Source organism: Gossypium arboreum, chromosome 11 (genome assembly GCF_025698485.1).
Source record: "Gossypium arboreum isolate Shixiya-1 chromosome 11, ASM2569848v2, whole genome shotgun sequence".
Taxonomy (NCBI): Eukaryota; Viridiplantae; Streptophyta; class Magnoliopsida; order Malvales; family Malvaceae; genus Gossypium; species Gossypium arboreum.
Window position 1 is genome coordinate 137,579,061 of NC_069080.1, and position 18,933 is coordinate 137,597,993.

Sequence of the window (18,933 nt, forward strand, 5' to 3'; positions counted from 1 at the left end):
GCCAAACAACAGAAAATATTTTACACATATTTATCCAAACACTAGAAAAGTAAATCATTTTCAGAAAAGTAAATCATTTTCTGTAAATTATTTTCAGGAAAACATTTTACTGGCAAACAAACGGATCCTAAGTTAAAAGACAAAATTACGTCATTTCGATAAATGTTTACTCATTAAGTTAAAAGGCAAAACCATTATATTGTTTATATAGTTAAATAATCTTGTACTTCGCCTACTAGTTAAATAATCGGTCCATATAAATGCAACCTTGAGTATAAATAGCAAGATTCGTAAATTCGACTCGACTTGACTCAAAATTTTTTGACTCAATTTGACTCGACTCGATAGAATACTCACCCCTAAATTGCTTAATACATACTTCAACTTCTTTTTTTTATTTATTATTTGGATTAAATCACATTTTGGAGTTTGAATTGTGTTTTGGATTCAATTTAGGTGCTAAACTTGCAATTGTTGTTGCATTACGGCGAAACTTTTATTGGGAACAAAAGTACTGTAAAAACGTTATCTCCTCAAAATCAAAATTCCTCAGTCTTCATCGCAGCTCTTCCAACACGTCGGTTTCTTGACGCTAGCTTTCCTCATCGGTTTCTATCATGCTCCGCTTCTGCTACTACAAAATCAGGAACCCTTCCTTCCAGATAAGTGTCCTCCCCTCTTCTTATCCCTTTTGTAACAGGGATATGCGCTAAACCATTTGCTTTCCTCAATGCATGTTAAAAAAAAAAAAAAAAAACATCTATCGAACTTCTTACTCAACTCCTTCGAGTCCTTAATATAGGCGCTTATGACAGATCTGTCATCTTGTTCTATTTGCAGTTTCCTGATAATCGATTGGGCATCCCCTTCAATTACCATTTTCTAAAAACCCAGATCGATTCCCATTTATACTGTCTGGAGATAGGCCAATGCTTCAGGCGCAAAAGAAGAAAGAATGTAGCTATTCAGAATGATTCTTGAGCCCATCACCTGCCTACCAAGCTCGAACATGATTGTTTTGTGTGATTTTTTAAGGGTGCATCAAAGTTTATTTTGATAAACGCTGGATCTTGTGGGCGCCATCTTTCCATCATAATCTCTTAGCAGGTAAATTTCTCTCTATATCATCAATTTCCTTGAGGTATTCTCTTATGAAAACAACTTATTCAATTACCTCTTTATTCCTTGTTGTCCAAATGACCCAAGGAGCACAGAACACTGTTCTACATTTGCGTGCTGAAATGGTAGACACAATATCCATTAACCAGTCTCTAAACCCACCCTGTAATACATACTGATTCCACGTTATTTCTAACTGTTGTCATATTTCTTTTACAATGATACAATCTCGGAAAACATGCTTTATCGTTTCAGTTCCATCTGAGCATCGAGGACAGACTGCTGAACTTCGAAGCCTTCTGTAATGGAGATTACAATACGTTGGAATGTAGTTATTAAATAGCCTCCATATTGTAATCTTAACTTTTGATGGCAAATCTGTCTGCCGCAGCTTCTTGTAGAAAATGGTGTGACCATTATTGTAGTGTCTAGGCTCAGATGTATCCTCTCCCTGTAATAATCTTTTATAACCACTCCTAACGGTGTACTCACCAGTTGCATCACCCCGCCAGACCAACTTATCTTTTGTGTAAATTCATAATTGAGTTAATTTGCATAAATTCAATCAATGGGATTATTAATATAATAAGATCAACCTAATTTTTTTATAAATTCAGTATTAAGTTAATCTGTGATACAAATTCAATCAACTGGATTATTAATATAATAAAATGTGGGTCAAAATTTTGTGTAATAATATCAAAATATACAAAAATAAAATATTGATTGGAGTGGTAAAGTTGATATTTTATGTTTCATAATGGTATAGGTTCGTACATTCTCATTTATAATTTTTTATTAATTTTATTTAAAACGTGAAAAATAAAATTACATTAAAATATATAAAGGTAATCTAGTAATTCCTCCAACCAAGTTGATATTCAGAAGCTATCAAAAGAAAGAAGAAAAAACCTTGTAAAAACTATTTAATTTTTAAAAAATTTTATTAAAATATAAATAATATTTAAAAGTATTTAAAAGTAGTAAAAATTGTGAATACCATTGAAATCATTAAATAATTATTAGAAATTGTAAAAATGATTTAAATTTTGTGAAAATTATAATAATTTTACCATTTTTATTAAAAATAAAAATTAAAAATTCCAAAATAGCAAGAAATTATTATCCCACGAAAAATCAAATTCAAACCTACTGATACTTATACATTAATTTTGATATTGATATTGAATATTTTAATTCAAACTCAAATTTGAGCTTAGAACTCATAATCAAACATAGATTAAATTAATTTCTTACGAAATCGATTTAATTTAATCTTATACAGTATTAAATTTTAATTGATATATGAAATAAAATTTAAAACTTAAATTCAACTCTTAATTTCTTTTGATACTTAATTTCTCAGTTTAACAAAGTATTAATCTCAAATAAGATAAACTTCACACATACAGAAAAGTAAATATAGATATCCGAAGTCAAGTACGAACACATTAAAGCCAATATTTTTGTAGACTGCAGCAAGCCTGCAACAGCAACACCAACATTTGCTCTTGGGAAGCTATATTTTTACGGTCGATTTGGGCAGATTTTGAATAGCAAAATAGGCAAGCAAATTCTTCTTCAACATATTATCAGCAAATCCCACTTGAAAACCATATTTCTTAGCATAATTAAGTGTCGCGCTCCACTTTTTCAAGGTACCCCAATCCAAATCCCCAACCGAAAAATCTTTCATCTCTTTGATCGCAGCGCAGAGCAGAACTTGAGTGGGGATATGAAAAACATCAGTAGTTTTTCCACGATCTTTTTCGATTTGGATTGCAATAGATTCGAGGTAGTCTGGAATTTTCCCCCAAGTCGTGTTCTTTAATGCCTGTTCCAAGCCTGAGAAATCTTTGCATTCCACTTGGTCGTTGCCTTTGTCATAAAGTTGGTTCTCCAAATCACGGAATTTAGATTGTACTCCTCCACGAGTTTTATCATCGGTTACACTAACTTTTACCTTCCATAGTGGTGGGAGAAAAAATTAAAACAAACAAACATGATAAACTAAAATTAAAACAAACAAACATGAAAAACAAGTCATAAATTCAGAGCAATGAAATAAATTCTGTGCTTAACTCTGGAAACATGGATTTTGAATACCGTGTGAATTATGAGAATGTTGTGTACATTAGGGTGTAAATGAGATATTGTTGCTCACAAGTTACTCGAATTTAACTTGAAAAGAATTCACATTCGAATTCGATTTGACAGTTGTCAAGCCGAGTTTAAACTCGACAGCTTGAGCTATCAATATCGAGTCGAATTTGAGGTTAGTAATACTTGACTCGAACGGTTCGTGAACCATTTCGAGTTTTTTCATATTTATGATATTACCTTTGTATAACTAAGTTGCCTTGCTTTTTCCTTCAAGTTCTGAAAAATCAAGTTAAAAAAAATTAAATTAGAGATTTAGATTATGAAATTAAACTTAGTAAATAAATTCTAATAATTTACGTACCTCTGATCGTTGTGGATCAAGTTTTAAAATCCTTAAATTAGAGATTTAGATCATGAAATTAAACTTAATAAATAAATTCTAATAATTTAGTACCACTGATCATTGTGGATCAAGTTTTTAAAAAATTAAATTAGAGACTTAGATCATGAAAGTAAACTTAGTAAATAAATTCTAATAATTTACCTACCTTTGATCGTTGTGGATCAAGTTTTTCAATCGTCTCTCCTAGTCGCCACTTCGCCTTGGCTTCTGCTAATACAGCATCCTTGCACTTGCGGTCAGTTTCTTGGATCACTTGGATAATCACGAGGAGATCAGATTGTATTGGCCATTGCATTTTCATTTGGTTGCGATGACAGAGAATTTGTTTAGAAGCTTTCGTTTTCCCGATGTTAGTGGCTTTCAGCACATTTTTCGTTTTAGTGCTCAGCAGCATATCCACCATCCGTTCCCACTTGCATCTCGAATTTGTTATCTTGCCATTCTTTTGACACAAAACAGGTATTAAGAGACAATCTACAGCATTGTCAATGCAAGAATTTTTGGACTAGACAGGGACCATTTTGGAAAAAAATCCAGATTTTGAGGCTCAGTTTATTAAACCAACTCAACACAAACAAATTTTCAAAATAAACAAATGAATATTAATCATTTACAGCCCTACTTGCAGATTCATTAAAATAAATTGAATATGAATTAGTAAGTTCGATTAAGAGACTTACATTATTTATCCCTCTTTCAGTTGGATCATCGTAAAATTTTGCTCTTATTTGTTTCCGGTACTGGATATCCCTCTGTTTCTTTTTTCGTTCTGTTTCTTGTCTCAAGTCATCGGAAACAAATTTCAGATTTCTTTTCTTGCTTCCATTCCACATAGACTGATGCACCGGATCTGCCATGCCATAACCCATCTTCTCGCACGGATCTGAGAAATTTAACTCAGATTTCCCATTTCAGAACAACAGAAAAATTATAAAGAAGGATATGATAGCGAATTAGTAGACTTAGGAGTACTTACAGGTTTCGTGTATCTATATCGGTGAAGAGAAGACAGAGAAAAGAACGCCGCCACCGAAGAGTTAAGCAGAAGAAACAAAGGAATCCGTTGGTTAGAGAAAGCTTAACTTTATTTCGAGATTTTGAATAGAATTTAATGATCTTAATTTGACAACCCATTTTGAGATCGAAAGTAAACTGATTTGAGACGTACCTTTTCCATCGTCTTCGTCCTACTCCGACAAATTTCTTGAAAAGCTGTTCTAAATGAATCAACGGGCATGTTTTCTAAATTTTTTTGCACTTTAAGCAGTCGTTGGAAAGAATAGTCGGTCACGGATTGCTCTTCATCTTCCGGTTTTTTAAGCCAAGCTGTGAAATTGCTGGTCGCAGATCGGTCTCCGGCTTCAAGAAGCATAGCTTCCAACAACAGTTCAATTTCACGGCGAATATGGGAGATCGTTCTGTCTATGAAGTAATTGATATTTTCTTCCGCCATTGATGGTTCAAACTGAAATCAAGGCAAAAATTGTTTGATTATTGCAAGAGGAAGAAAGTGAAATTGTGAATCGCAGGAGATGAAACTTCAGGGTTGTAGAGACCAGCAAACAATACAATATAATAAAAGTAACGTCGGTAGATGAGAAACGGTCCCACCATGGACTTTAATATTTTCACGCGCGCGCATATTACAATGGCTTCTCGCGATGGGCGCGAGCATATTCAACTTCAACCTAACTTTCTCGCGATGGGCGCGAGCATATTCAACTTTAACAATATTAATTATTCTTATCCATTACTGTCGAAATGAACTAAAATAGTCGTGCTAAAAAAAATTGTAATGACTTTACAAAAAATAAAAATTAAAAATAAAGCGGTAAAAAAAACTTCTTCTTTTCTAATTGAAACCACTATATACCGACCATTTTAAAAATAGTCAAAACCTTATTACCTAACCACACTGCGCACGCGTTTTCGTTGAAGCATATGGCTGCATATTTGCGTGCCAATATTCCAGTGATCTTCTTGCGACAATTTTACATAGAGGAAGTTAAAATCTCGAGCTTTTCGTGATGGAAATCTGGCTTATTTTTAATCCCATCTCATTGAAAACTTTCTTAGTTTCTTCGGTTTACTCTCTCACACCCGACCTGCTCTCTCCTCTCTTCACTGGTAGAAGTACTTAGGGTTTAATTTACTTATTCAATATCTTGTCTTGCTTTCATTTTGCATCATTTCTTTACTTTGAGTTAATATCATTTCATATGGTTTTGTTTTGCTGATTTGTAAGAAGATTTTGATGCCTTTCACCTGCAAATCGTTTGTGTTTTTCTGTTTTTTTAGTTTCAATGATTTGATTTTGATCTAAATTTCTTAGATCCGTGCCAAGATGAGCTTCGTTAACTCGCCATCCTCCGATGTTTCTCATGACCTTGACAACTTTCTGAATGTTAGTATGCCACCAGCAATCAATCACATCTATCCAGAGGAAGAGATCCCAAGTGAGAACTACTCACATGAGAATTACTTGACGCCGAGTGCAGGCAACTCTGATCCTAATGTGGTATGCGTAAATTTTTTATTTAATTTAATGATTATGTATAATATTATTATTTATTAATAGTGCATGAAATTTATATATAGACTGTACATAAAAAATTATTACTTGTAATAATTCTCTTTCTGGTCCACTAGATTTATTTTTAGACGTTTAACTATTTTACTTGAATATCAAATATAAAATTTATGCCTAACATATACATGTTCAATTTTTCTGAATTTTGTAATGCATTTAGAAGAATTTGGAAGGCCATAATTGATATTGCTACATTATTTTTAAGTCACATTAATCATAATTTCTTTTTCACTATAGTTGTGTTTTTAGACTTAGCAATATGGGTTCATGTATCTTTTAATTTTTCCTTTCTTTTCTTAAACTTAATGTCACATGTTCATTGAACTTAATATCTTGCTTAATACATTGCATTACATGCTCTCTCTTTTCTTCACTGCAATGGAAGAATGTACAGTTGACTTTATTAATTCAATATCATATCTTGCTTTGATTTTGCATAATTTCTTTACTTGAGCCGATATGGTTTTGTTTTGCTGATTTCCCGTTGATCTGCAAACTGTTTGTGTTTTTTTTGTGATCTAATCTAAATTTCACAGTTCCATGCCTCGATGATGAACACTGCTAACATGCTATTGACACAACATGGAGTGACACCAGCAACCAATTCGATGAATTTTCAAGAGGGAGGGTTCTCAGTTGAAAACCTTGGGTCTCGTATGATGGTATGCATATTTTTTTTATTTAATTTAATGATATGTGTCATGTTATTGTTTATTCATAATGCATGAAATTTATATATCGATGATACATAAACGAATATTACTTATAATAATTCTCTTTTCTGATGCACTAGAATTTTTTTGTTTTGCTGATTGGAAAGAAGATTTTGATGCAGTTGTGTTTTTCTGTTCTTTTGATTTCAATGATTTGATTTAATCTTAATTTCACATATCCGTGCCAAGAAGAGCATCGCTAACAGATCAATCCTTAAAGATTCCAATAAAGAGATTGGAGACTTGAGACAACATGGGGGATTCACCTATGGTGGAGACACGAACTTTCAAGAGGTAGAGGTTAAATTTTTACAAATTTAATTACTCAATTTAAGTCTCCAATCTAACTTTAACTTTTTAATTTGGATTTTCAGACCTCAACAAGAGCTGGGAACCATGATACTTTGGTATGCATAATTTTTTGTTTAACTTAATGATAATGTGTCATGTTATTATTTAAAGATGCTTTATGGTATATAATCATATATATAAATGCCATTATCATAATTTATGGTTTTTCTTCTGCATATCCGGGGCTTCATATTGTTGATCAGAATAAATTTACTAATTCAATATCATATCTTGCTTAAGACATTGCATTACATGCTCTCTCTTTTCTTCACTGTAGTAGAAGAACTTACAGTTGACTGTAGTAATTCAATATCATATCTTGCTTTGATTTTGCATAATTTCTTTACTTTGAGTCATTATCGTTCCATATGTTTTTGTTTTGCTGATTTGAAAGAAGATTTTGATGCCGTTGTGTTTTTCTGTTCTTTTCATTTCAATGATTTGATTTAATCTGAGAAGAGCATCCCTAACAAGTCAGTCCTTAAAGATTTCAATGAAGATATTGGAGACTTGAGACAACAGGGGGGATTCGCCTACAGTGGAGACACGAACTTTCAAGAGGTAGAGGTTAAATTTTTACAAATTTAATTACTCAATTTAAGTCTCCAATCTAACTTTAACTTTTTAATTTGGATTTTCAGACCTCAACAAGAACTGGGAATCATGATACTTTGGTATGCATTATTTTTTGTTTAATTTAATGATAATGTGTCATATTATTATTTACTGATGTTTTATGGTAATCATATAAATACCATTCTCATAATTTATGGTTTTTCTTCTGCATATCCGGGGCTTAATATTGTTGATCAAAATCTTGAATTTACTAGTTCAATATCATATCTTGCTTAATACATTGCATTACATGCTCTATCTTTTCTTCACTGCAATGGAAGAACCTACAGTTGACTTTACTAATTCAATATCATATATTGCTTTGATTTTGCATAATTTCTTTTCTTGAGCGGATATGGTTTTGTTTTGTTGATTTCCAATTGATTTGCAAACCGTTTTTTTTTTTGTGATCTAATCTAAATTTCACAGATCCATGCCTCGATGATGAACACTGCTAACATGCCATTTACACGACATGGAGTGACACCAGCAACCAATTTGTTGAATTTTCAAGGGGGAAGGTTCTCACTTGGAAACCTTAAGCCTCCTATGATGGTATGCATACTTTTTTGTTTAATTTAATGATATGTGTTGTGTTATTATTTACTGATAATGCATGAAATTTATATATCAATGATACATAAAAGAATATTACTTATAATAATTCTCTTTTATGATGCACTAATTTTTTTTAACTATGTTACTTGAATATTAAATATAAAAACTTATGCCTAACATATACGTGTTCAATTTTTCTAAAATTTTTAAAGCATTTAGAAGAATTTGGAAGACCATATTCGATGCCTACATTAATTTTAAGTCGCATTATAATCATAATTCCTTTTTCACTACAGTTGTGATTTTAGACTTAGCAATATGGGTTCATGTATCTTTATCTTTTATAAGTTTTCTTTTCTTTTTCTTTATCTTAATGTCTCATGTCATTCTTGAACTTGCTCTTCGTGCATCTTTCCGGTTAAATATTTTCTTCCTACTGTTTACTGCTATTATACTGTTGTTTTGTTATGCAAAATTTTTAACCTTCAATCTAAAAAACATTGTTGAAGAAGTGCCAAATCAATTGAATTCTCCACCTTGTTACAATTTACATATACCTTTCTTGTATGTCTTCAAACTCACAAGTCAAATTTGCAACAACAAATTCTCACGAAATGACTCATGATTTCACTATGTTGAGTCTTGAACCATAGTTTTGATATTAGTTGTAAGAATTAATGGTTGAAACGTTATCAACACAAACTAAAAGGAAAAAATTAGATATACTCATTAAAGACATTATATAACATTTGTTAGGATTTTAACCCGATTAAGCAACAAACAAGTAAAATAGCGGAATAAATTGAGAAATTGAACACACAAATTTAACGTGAAAAAACCCTTCCAAAGAGGATAAAAAACCACGGGCAAAGATAATTTTACTATAATGGCAAAAGAACGAAGAGTACAAAAGATGGAGATAAAAACTAAACCCGAAAACAAAAAATTCACAAAACGTAAACACAAAATTCTCTAAATGTGTTATGAGTTCTAATCTCTAATGGGTGTATTTTCTAAGGTTGTAAAAGAGCCTATTTATAGACTAAATTCATAGATCAAATAATAATAAAATAATCTAAACTAATCAGTGTTTGATTGAAACAAGTAAACAGAGTTTAACTGAAAGATTATTTTTCAAATTTGACTGAAAATAAGAGTCATATTTAACAAATCTCCACCTTGACTCTTATTTCCACAATGCCATCTTTGCCAAAGCCCGCCACGAGCCTATCTTGAACTATACAGGGAATTAATTGAGTCGAATTTGTGCTTAGAAACTGGAAGACTTCTAGGCTTCGACTTGTACACTGCCAAATTAAAATTAACCTGGGTTTGATTTTCACGAACACAATGCCCTAACTTTTCAAAACCTGCATCCAAAAGAGAACCTCTCTTCAACGAAACAGTCATACATTTTTCCCTCCTATGACCAAGTTGCCTCCGCTCCAAACAAGTTGACTTCAACTCTATAACGGACGAGGGACGTTCGATTTCACCAGTCACTGTATAACCTTCCAGAATATAAAGACTGCCAGTTCTTTTACCTTTTAACAAAACAAGAGCTCCACGAGATACTTTAATACCGCTCGACTCGATGTTGATTTTGCATCCTTTCAAGTCTAAAATACTTAAGGAGATGAGATTCTTTCGTAAATCAGGTACATACCTGACATCTGAGAATGTCCTAATCGTCCCATCGTGCATCTTAATTTTAACAGTACCAATACCAATTACCTTACTAGATGAATCGTTTCCCATGTGCACAACTCCACCTTCAATCGAACTGTATGTGGAGAACCATTCTCTATTGGGACACATGTGGAAAGAACATCCTGAATCTAAGATCCATTCAGACGTGAGCTTGGTGTTATCACTTGTTGACACTAACAAGAAATCATCCCCCTTTTCATCGGCCAAATTAGCACCAGCTACATCTTCCTCGTTACTCTCAATAGCTTTTTTATTTCGCAGCTTATAACAATCTGCTTTGACGTGACCTAACTTTTTACAATAGCGACACCTTTTATCTTGTTTCTTTGATGCTACCAAAACGGAAGCTTGCCTATCTATCTTGCTATCCAAATGAAGCTCATTGTCGAGTTTGTCTCTACTTAACAAATGACCCTTCACATCTTCGAACGAGAGTTTGTCTCTGCCATAAATCAGGGTCTCCCTGAAAGACTTGTATGAAGGGGGTAAAGAGCACAGTAATAGCATAGTCTGATCTTCATCGTCAATATGAACCTCAACATTCTTTAAATCATTTAAAAGAGTAATGAATTGACTGATATGATCTCTAATAAGCTCACCTTCGTTCATGCGAAACGTAAATAGACGTTGTTTCAACACTAAACAGTTAGCCAGAGACTTAGTCGCATAAAGAGTTTCTAACCTTTTCCATAAGGCAGATGAGGTCTTCTCCATCAATACCTCCTGCAATACCGTATTCGTGAGGCACAACTGGATTGCAGATAAAGCCTTTTTATCAAGCTCTTCCCATTCTGTTTTATTTAGATTCTCAGGCTTTTTCTCGATAACAACCTTTTTTAAGCCTGGTTGAACTAGAATTGCTATCATCTGAACTTGCCGCAGATTGAAATTTGTCTCACCATCGAACTTCTCAATTTCAAACCTTGTTGTTGCCATCTCTGAACGGGCTGATCTATGAAAATTAAACTAGCTCTGATACCACTTGTTAGGATTTTAACCCGATTAAGCAGCGAACAAGTAAAATAGCAGAATAAATTGAGAAATTGAACACACAAATTTAACGTGAAAAAACCCCTCCAAAGAGGATAAAAAACCACGAGCAAAGATAATTTTACTATAATGGCAAAAGAACGAAGAGTAAAAAAGATGGAGATAAAAACTAAACCCCGAAAACCCGAAAATAAAGAACCCACAAAACGTAAACACAAAATTCTCTAAATATGTTATGAGTTCTAATCTCTAATGGGTGTATTTTCTAAGGTTGTAAAAGAGCCTATTTATAGACTAAATTCATAGATCAAATAATAATAAAATAATCTAAACTAATCAGTGTTTGTTGAAACAAGTAAACAGAGTTTAACTGAAAGATTATTTTTCAAATTTGACTGAAAATAGGAGTCATATTTAACAACATTGTTTGACCTCACTGGCTTACATTGCATGGATAAAACTACAAAACAATCCTCACAAAAGATCCCATAAGAATGTCATTTTCCTTCAGCTACTTACTTTTATAAGCTAAACCCTATAGTCTATTTATAAGACTATTACTTGTCCACCAAGAAACATTTTTCATTAAGATTTTTACTTATTAATACTACCTATTTCATTAACGAACATAATCATCGTGCAATATCCATTATCTATGATTATTTATTAGACCCATGAATTTGTTGAGTACGTGTTAGTAATGACATCACATTAAATCTCAACTAATACATAAGTTAAGTTTCTTTGCTAATTTTCCATGAATCTTCTTGTTTTTCAAATTTACAGAGAGGTAGTTAAAATCTAAAGCTTTCCGTGATGGAAGTAGGCCTTATTTTAAATTCCATCTCAATTCTTTCGTTTCTTCAATTTTACTCTTCGACACCTGACCTTTTCTCTGTTTTCTTCACTGCAGTAGGAGTAAGTATGGTTGAATTTACTAATTCAGTATCATATCTTGTTTTGATTTTGCATAATTTATTTACTTTGAATCAATATCCTTCCATATGGTTTTGTTTTGCTGATTTGAATGATGATCTTGATGTTGCTAACCTGCAAATCGTTTATGTTTTTCTATTCTTTTCGTTTTAATGATTTACTTTAATCTAAATTTCTCAGATTCGTGCCAAGATGAGCATCGCTAGCACTTCATCCCACGAAGCTATCTCTAAAGGACAAGTGAACTACTCGGATCAAGAGAGCGAAGGGTTGCTTAATCGTAACCGGATGAATGACTCGATGCGGAGTATAGGCATTAAAAGAAGCTCGGAAGCTAGAGAAAAAGGCATAGAGGAACAATCACTAGAGCCGAAAAATAAAAAATTAACCCTCGAAGAGCTTGGAGAGAGAGATGGGAAGCAAATAAACAAGATAATGACAGATCGGCTTAACAGACAGATAGAGCAAGTAAATTCTCCTCATTGAATTCAATAATTATTGTTATTTATTTATTTTTATATATTGAAGGCAAAAATGCCACTAGCAACTACTAGCACGGATTGGACTCTGCATTATAAATTATGCTTCTTTTAAGTTAGTTTATTATTAAAAAGTATTGTGAAAAATGTTTTACAAAATGTTTTTAAAAATTGAATAGTGTTTATGATTTTTGTTAAAAGATGTTTTAGAAATATAAAACATTTATTTTAAAGGTGATTTTGTAAAATATAAGATTCAATGAGTAGATAAAAAAATAGTTTCATTTAAAAGAATTTTTTCAAAAATCAAAAGCTAAAAATTTTCACTTTGCAGCTTGTTTACCCCCTTTTTTTTAGTTTGAAATCATGGTTTGGGTTGAGAAGTTTTTTTCAACTTCAATAGTAAACAAAATAACTAAAGTCTGAGAATGATTTTTACTTTCAGAGTCGACAATATATCGTATTAGATGATTCAAAAAATCATTGTATCTACAATGTAAATATGTTTGTTTCTTTTAACACCTATTTTGTTTATATATTTTGGGAAAGGAAGGACAAAAAGTCAGATATGGAATTAGTGCACACCAAGAAATGGCCACTGAAAGAGGATGTCCAAGTCATTAGGCAGGAGTGCAAAAAAATAGCTAAAACCTGTGACTTAAATTCAAATGAGGCGAAGCAAAAATTGCTCGGAGAAGCAAAAAATTTGGAGATAACACAAAAAGCACGTGAGGTATGTTAAATTTTTTCAAATTTAATTACTCAGTCTAAGTCTCCACTCTAACTTTTTAATTTGGTTTTTCAGGACTCTGGGAACCCTTCCACTAATATGGTATGTATTTAATATTGACGTGTCATATTATTACTTATTGATACTGCATGAAATTTATGTATTAAAGGGAGAAATTATTTTATAAATTTTTTCCATCACATCATTTATGATCTTTTTCTAATTATTTAATGATATTGCAACAATTTTTTTAATATCGTTAACACATCATATATATATATATATATATATATTTATGCATTTAGAAGAATTTGGATGACCATATTTCATACCTCTATGTATTGCTACATCATTTATAAGTCACATTATAATCATAATTTCTTTTTCACTATAGTTGTATTTTTAGACTTAGCAATAATACATTGGATATGAATTCATGTATGTTTATCCTTTTTTTTAAGTTTTCTTTTCTTTTCTTTTTCTTTTCTTTTCTTTATCTTGATGTCTCATGTCATTTTTGAACATGCTCTTACATCTTTTTAATTAAATTTCAGGATCACATCATGAAGAATTTAGGTTTATATTTCGAGGGTCCATTCATTGAGGCATTAAAGAAAGAGGTATGATATGTACATTAGCTGACCCAAGTAGTATTTGAGAACAACCAACTAAAAAATTTTGGGAACATTGTTTAGGTTTCAGAAATTTTTATTCTAGTTATAAGGCTATTAGTTGATCATTAAGAAACCCTGTTCATTAATATTTTTACTTTTTAATAATACTTTTTTAATTAATCAACATAATCATCTTGCAATATCCATCATCTATGATTATTTATCAGATCCATGAATTTGTTAAATACGTGTTGGTAATAAATTTGTCTTTTTAAGTACATCACATTGCATATATATAATTATATACATACCATTCTCATAATTTATGGTTTTCTATGTTTGTTTCAGTTTTCTCCAAATCTTGGTAATGGCCGTTCTGCAAGGTCCCCACCTGTACACTCTGCTTTTATTGCTTTGGAAAACCAAGTTTATGACCAAGGCAACAAGCAAGTGGAGCTAGAAGATTTCCAAGGTTTACTAGAAGAGTTGAAGAAACTTCGTTGGGGGGAAATTCCAAGCTACCTTCAACCTATTGCGAGCCGAATCGTAAAGGATGTTGCAAAAGTTGAGTTTTGTCATACTACGGCTCTAGTTCTGTTTTGTGCTGCAGTAAAAGAAATGGAAGATTTTCCAACTGAGAAATTGGACTTGGATATGTTGAAGAAGTGGGGGGCAACACTTAGAAAGGCCAAGGAAGTTGGTTTTCAGGCGGGATTTGCTGATGATTGGTTAAAGAAGAATTTGCTTGCCTACTTTGCTCACACACAAATTCTTAGAGGAGGCTAAAAAAAAGAGGTTGGAAAAATCAAAGGTGACTCAGCTCTCATTGTTGAGAATCAAAGGGTGTTTTGCATTCGCAGCAAAATACACTGAACTTATTTGATTTGATGCACTTTGGGTTTCAATATTTACTTTTCTCTATTTAAACTATTTGGTTTTGGGTTAAAAAAAACAAAAAAAAACAAAAAAAAACTATGGTTTTGCGTGTTTTGTATGGACTTGGTGTTTTGCAATCATTTATATTATATGGTTTTTGAGACATTGATATATTTCATCACCATGTACTATATCTATGAAATTGTGTTAATTATTTTATCTAGTTTATTAGGTGTCGATTTGAGTGTGATCGTGAATATAAATATATATCCGATATAGTATACTTAGTTTTTTTTTAAATTCATATTTTAAAGGATTCTTGAATGTTATATCCCTTATTTGTGTGATGAATCTGAGTACTTCTTTTATTACTTATTTTTCTTAGTTATTTTTTCAATACTTAATTTTCCAATTTATTAAACATAGCATTAGTTTCAAATACGATAAACTTCACATACATAGAAAAGTAAATATAGCATTTTATTGTGTTATAATAATGTATTTATAAGTATTTTATGTTTATATAATTTTAATAGATTAATAATAATTTATATTATATGGAATATGAGACATGGAATATGATATCTAATATTGTCTATATTTGAATAATATATTGTTTAATTGTGGCTTTTGTCCTTCTATTATGTTTATATTCAATATTTAATCATTCTAGTTTAATTTAATCCTATACTTTTCAATATTATTAGTAGCAAAAATTTGACATTGTTAATTGTTGCATTAAAGTGATGCCATGATTTTTTTTATATAATTCTTTTACAATAAATATAATTCATATAACATTATTATTGCTATAGTTAATAGTGTTATCAGATTAGATGAGTTTAGATGCATTAAGGCAACCTATGCATAGCCAGTAGGCAGTAAGATTGGATTCAAACGCAGATGTAGAGGCAAGAATTAAAAAATTACTATTAAAGCATTAAATTATTTCATATTTATGAAGTTATTAAAAGTAAGGGTAAATTTTATTAATAGTCACTCAATTATTAGTAAATTTAATTTTAGTTATTTAATTATGAAAAGTTACAAAATGGTCTTTCAATTATTAGTAAATTTATTTATTTTGGTCACTTAACTATGAAAAGTTACAAATATCACCCAACTAGTCAATTTCTTCTTTTTTGGTGACAGTTGGATAACATAAAAATGAAAATACCCAAAAATCCAAGATAGTTTTTTTTTCCGCAAAAAAAATCCAAAATAGTTGGGTGACTAAAAAGTGAACAAAATAGTCATTATACGTTAGATAAAAGAGTAAATTGGTTCTTCTATTAAAAGTTTCATTCATTTCTATTGTTAAAAATTAGTTCATGTACGTCAACATGAGGTACACGTGGGATGTCACGTGTCACTATTTAGTTATTTTGTTAGTCATGTTAGCTTTTAACAATAGAAATGAGTGATTTTTTTAATAGAAAAAAGTAGTTTACCCTTTAATCTAATATATATGGACTAATATATTTATTTTTTGAGTAGGGGCAAAATGCAATCTAACAAATTTTGGTATAGGCTATCAATCCACACACACGAGCAGGAATAGGAAACTTTTGGTATACCATATTAGCCAATGATTTCCACTAGAAATATTGGTACCACGTTAGAAACTTTGATATAGTGTTACAAATTTTGGGTGAATTACAAGAGGAAAACAAAGCTCTAATAACAACGCTACTAGCACAATTCAACCCAAAATATATAGGACAGTGAACATCCTAACTATCAGGTCAGCACATAAAATCCTCGATATCTTGATTCAACAGTAATAAGCCTTTGACATTCCGGAAAAAGCTAAAAGAACAAATATAGAAAACAATAAATTGTGAGAATGATGTCCGTTGACCCGTTTGTGTCCCCCTGGATCTGCATGTTTTTGTTGGAAGGCATTATATCCATTTTGGACCTCCATTTTCTGTCAAACATGTGATTTGGTCCTTAATTCAGTTTTAATTAACATAATTTGATTCTGATTTAATTTTAATTTAGTCTATTGCACTTATTCAGATATTTTGTGTGTGTATATTTGGTGAAACGAGGAAAGCCTCTAATTTTGTTCTCAACTGTCTCGATCAAATCAAATCACATGAATAGCTCGTGCGATCTAATACTCGAGACATTATGAAAAAGTACCAAGAAATTAAGAATGAACATGAGGACGACAAATTAACAGAAGATGAGGCGAAGCAGAGATTACTCGAATTAATAGAGAAGCTTAAGAAACTAGAACAACATATCAAAAGAGGTACATCAATGTTTGAAACTCAAAGAAAATGCTAAGTTTGATTTCAAGATCTTACATTTTTGGTTTTTTTTCAGGACTTGGATAAAGTAATGGAACTTGATCCAACCTTTGTTAAAAATATGGTATATGCACACTTCTTATTGATATTAACCTATATAGTCCCCTTGGCTAGATGGGAAAATTTTCTTTTAGGCCCTCTCATAAACTAAAACATTAAATTTAAGTCTTTTTAGCCTTTTAATTAAATGGAATAATTGCCTTTTTGGCCTTATGAAAAGTTAATAATTTAATCTAAACTTTTTTTAATATTGGCCCTTCCAGAATTTTATAATTTTGTCTCTACCCTTAACGAAAATTTTGACTTCGTCCCTGCTTGTTTACATCTTGATCATTTATTTATGGCTCAATTAAATAAATTTTATGAACTCATCACGAAGACTCTAGTACACATACATATATACATACATACATACATACATACAAACATACAATATTGGTAGGTAGAGGTGTTCATAGGTCATGTCAGGCCTAGATATGATATTAAAATAATTTATTCTTTCCCAAGCTTAGCCCGACCCAAAATATGGGCTTAGAATTTTGTCCAAATCTATCACTATTTTAAACAAGTCTAATTTTTTTTTTACCCAAATCCTCTTAAATTCTGGGTAAGTAATCCGACTCATGAAGTTTATGAACAATTTCTCCAAATAGCAATTGATAACTTGAATTCTGAAAATAGTATAACTTCTTAATGTAATTATTTTCCAAATCTAAGAATTTATTATTTGGTTGTTTAGTAATGGATTTGAGATTTCATGTTTTTTTTTTTAGTTTCGAAAAATTAGTAGTACAACTAAACTTATTGATTTGAAGAATCAAGTTTATGACAAAAACCACAACAATAAAGTGGAGTTCAAAGATTTCCAAGGCTTAGAACAAGTATTAAACAACACTGCACGGGGGAAATTCCGGACTACCTCGAACTTATTGCCATATGTATCAAAAATGTTCAAAGAAAAAAAGTTACTAAGATATTCAAAATCGAAACTCGAATTCTGGTTTGCGAAATTAAGTTACCGAAAAATAAATTTACTAATAGACGTAAAAGATAAGCAGCGATAATAGTTGTTTGATACTAAGTTTGTTGAGATGGAAAGTGTACAGGCAGGTGTAGAGCCGGCACCGACCCCCTTAAAATAGAAATTTTAACTTTTAACTCCTTTATAATTTATAAATTTTTATATTAATATATGATAAAATTATACTTCAGCCCTAAAATAATAAAAATTTAATTTAATCATTTAAAATTATAAAGATATAAGCTATCAAAATGGTAAAATTATATTTTGATATCGTAAAAATATACAATTTAATTATGCTTTCTCTCAAAAAAATTTTGGTGTGTCTAAGATTGATGTATTTGAAAATGGCATGAAGTTTGTAACAAGAATCGGGATATTTTATGTTCAAACTTTTTAATAATATTAATAATTAAACCTAAATTTTTAATAAATTTTTTACACTTTTGATAATCTAAAATAGATACAATTGGATAGAATCTTTTACAAAAAGTGTGAAAATTAGAAATAGATAAGAGCTACTTATCACTTAATGAATAATATTTTCAATTAATTCAAATCAATTTTATTTATTTTAATATTATATTATCTTATAAAAACTTTAAGTTTAAAATTTGACGTTTGTTTATAATAAGTTAAAATATTTAAGAATTAAGGATAAAATTTAGAATATTTTTATAATTTAAAATTTATATTTATCAAACAATCTAATTATATTCCATAATTAATTTTAAATAGGATATCAAATAAATTTTATAATTTAAATCTAATATTTAATTTTTCTAACACTTATTTCCAAACAACACT

The 18,933-nt window shown here is 30.8% G+C and overlaps 2 protein-coding genes across 5 annotated transcripts; one reads left to right on the forward strand and one right to left on the reverse strand.

The window, feature by feature from the left end:
* Window positions 1-2,435: 2,435 nt before the first annotated feature.
* LOC108470455 (uncharacterized) lies at window positions 2,436-5,275 on the reverse strand. The gene is made up of 6 exons (XM_017771771.2): window positions 4,794-5,275; window positions 4,602-4,614; window positions 4,306-4,508; window positions 3,771-4,067; window positions 3,460-3,498; window positions 2,436-3,082 (listed from the first exon to the last, which is right to left on the reverse strand). The coding sequence occupies exons 1-6, from the start codon at window positions 5,076-5,078 to the stop codon at window positions 2,639-2,641; spliced, it is 1,281 nt and encodes a 426-aa protein (XP_017627260.1). The 5' UTR covers window positions 5,079-5,275; the 3' UTR covers window positions 2,436-2,638.
* A 149-nt stretch (window positions 5,276-5,424) lies between these two features.
* LOC108472250 (uncharacterized) lies at window positions 5,425-14,960 on the forward strand. Of its 4 annotated transcripts, none has more exons than XM_053021163.1 (13): window positions 5,431-5,752; window positions 5,958-6,143; window positions 6,752-6,877; window positions 7,118-7,222; window positions 7,303-7,335; window positions 7,739-7,840; window positions 7,921-7,953; window positions 8,324-8,449; window positions 12,269-12,556; window positions 13,121-13,300; window positions 13,373-13,399; window positions 13,852-13,917; window positions 14,260-14,960. In XM_053021163.1, exons 2-13 carry the CDS (start codon window positions 5,970-5,972, stop codon window positions 14,695-14,697), a joined length of 1,698 nt encoding a protein of 565 aa, XP_052877123.1. In that variant the 5' UTR covers window positions 5,431-5,752; window positions 5,958-5,969; the 3' UTR covers window positions 14,698-14,960. The 4 variants fall into 4 exon arrangements, with proteins under 4 accessions (XP_052877124.1, XP_052877125.1, XP_052877123.1 ...); XM_017773757.2 differs by having other exon boundaries at window positions 5,434-5,752; window positions 7,121-7,222; XM_053021164.1 differs by lacking the exons at window positions 7,303-7,335; window positions 7,739-7,840 and having other exon boundaries at window positions 5,425-5,752.
* Window positions 14,961-18,933: the final 3,973 nt, after the last annotated feature.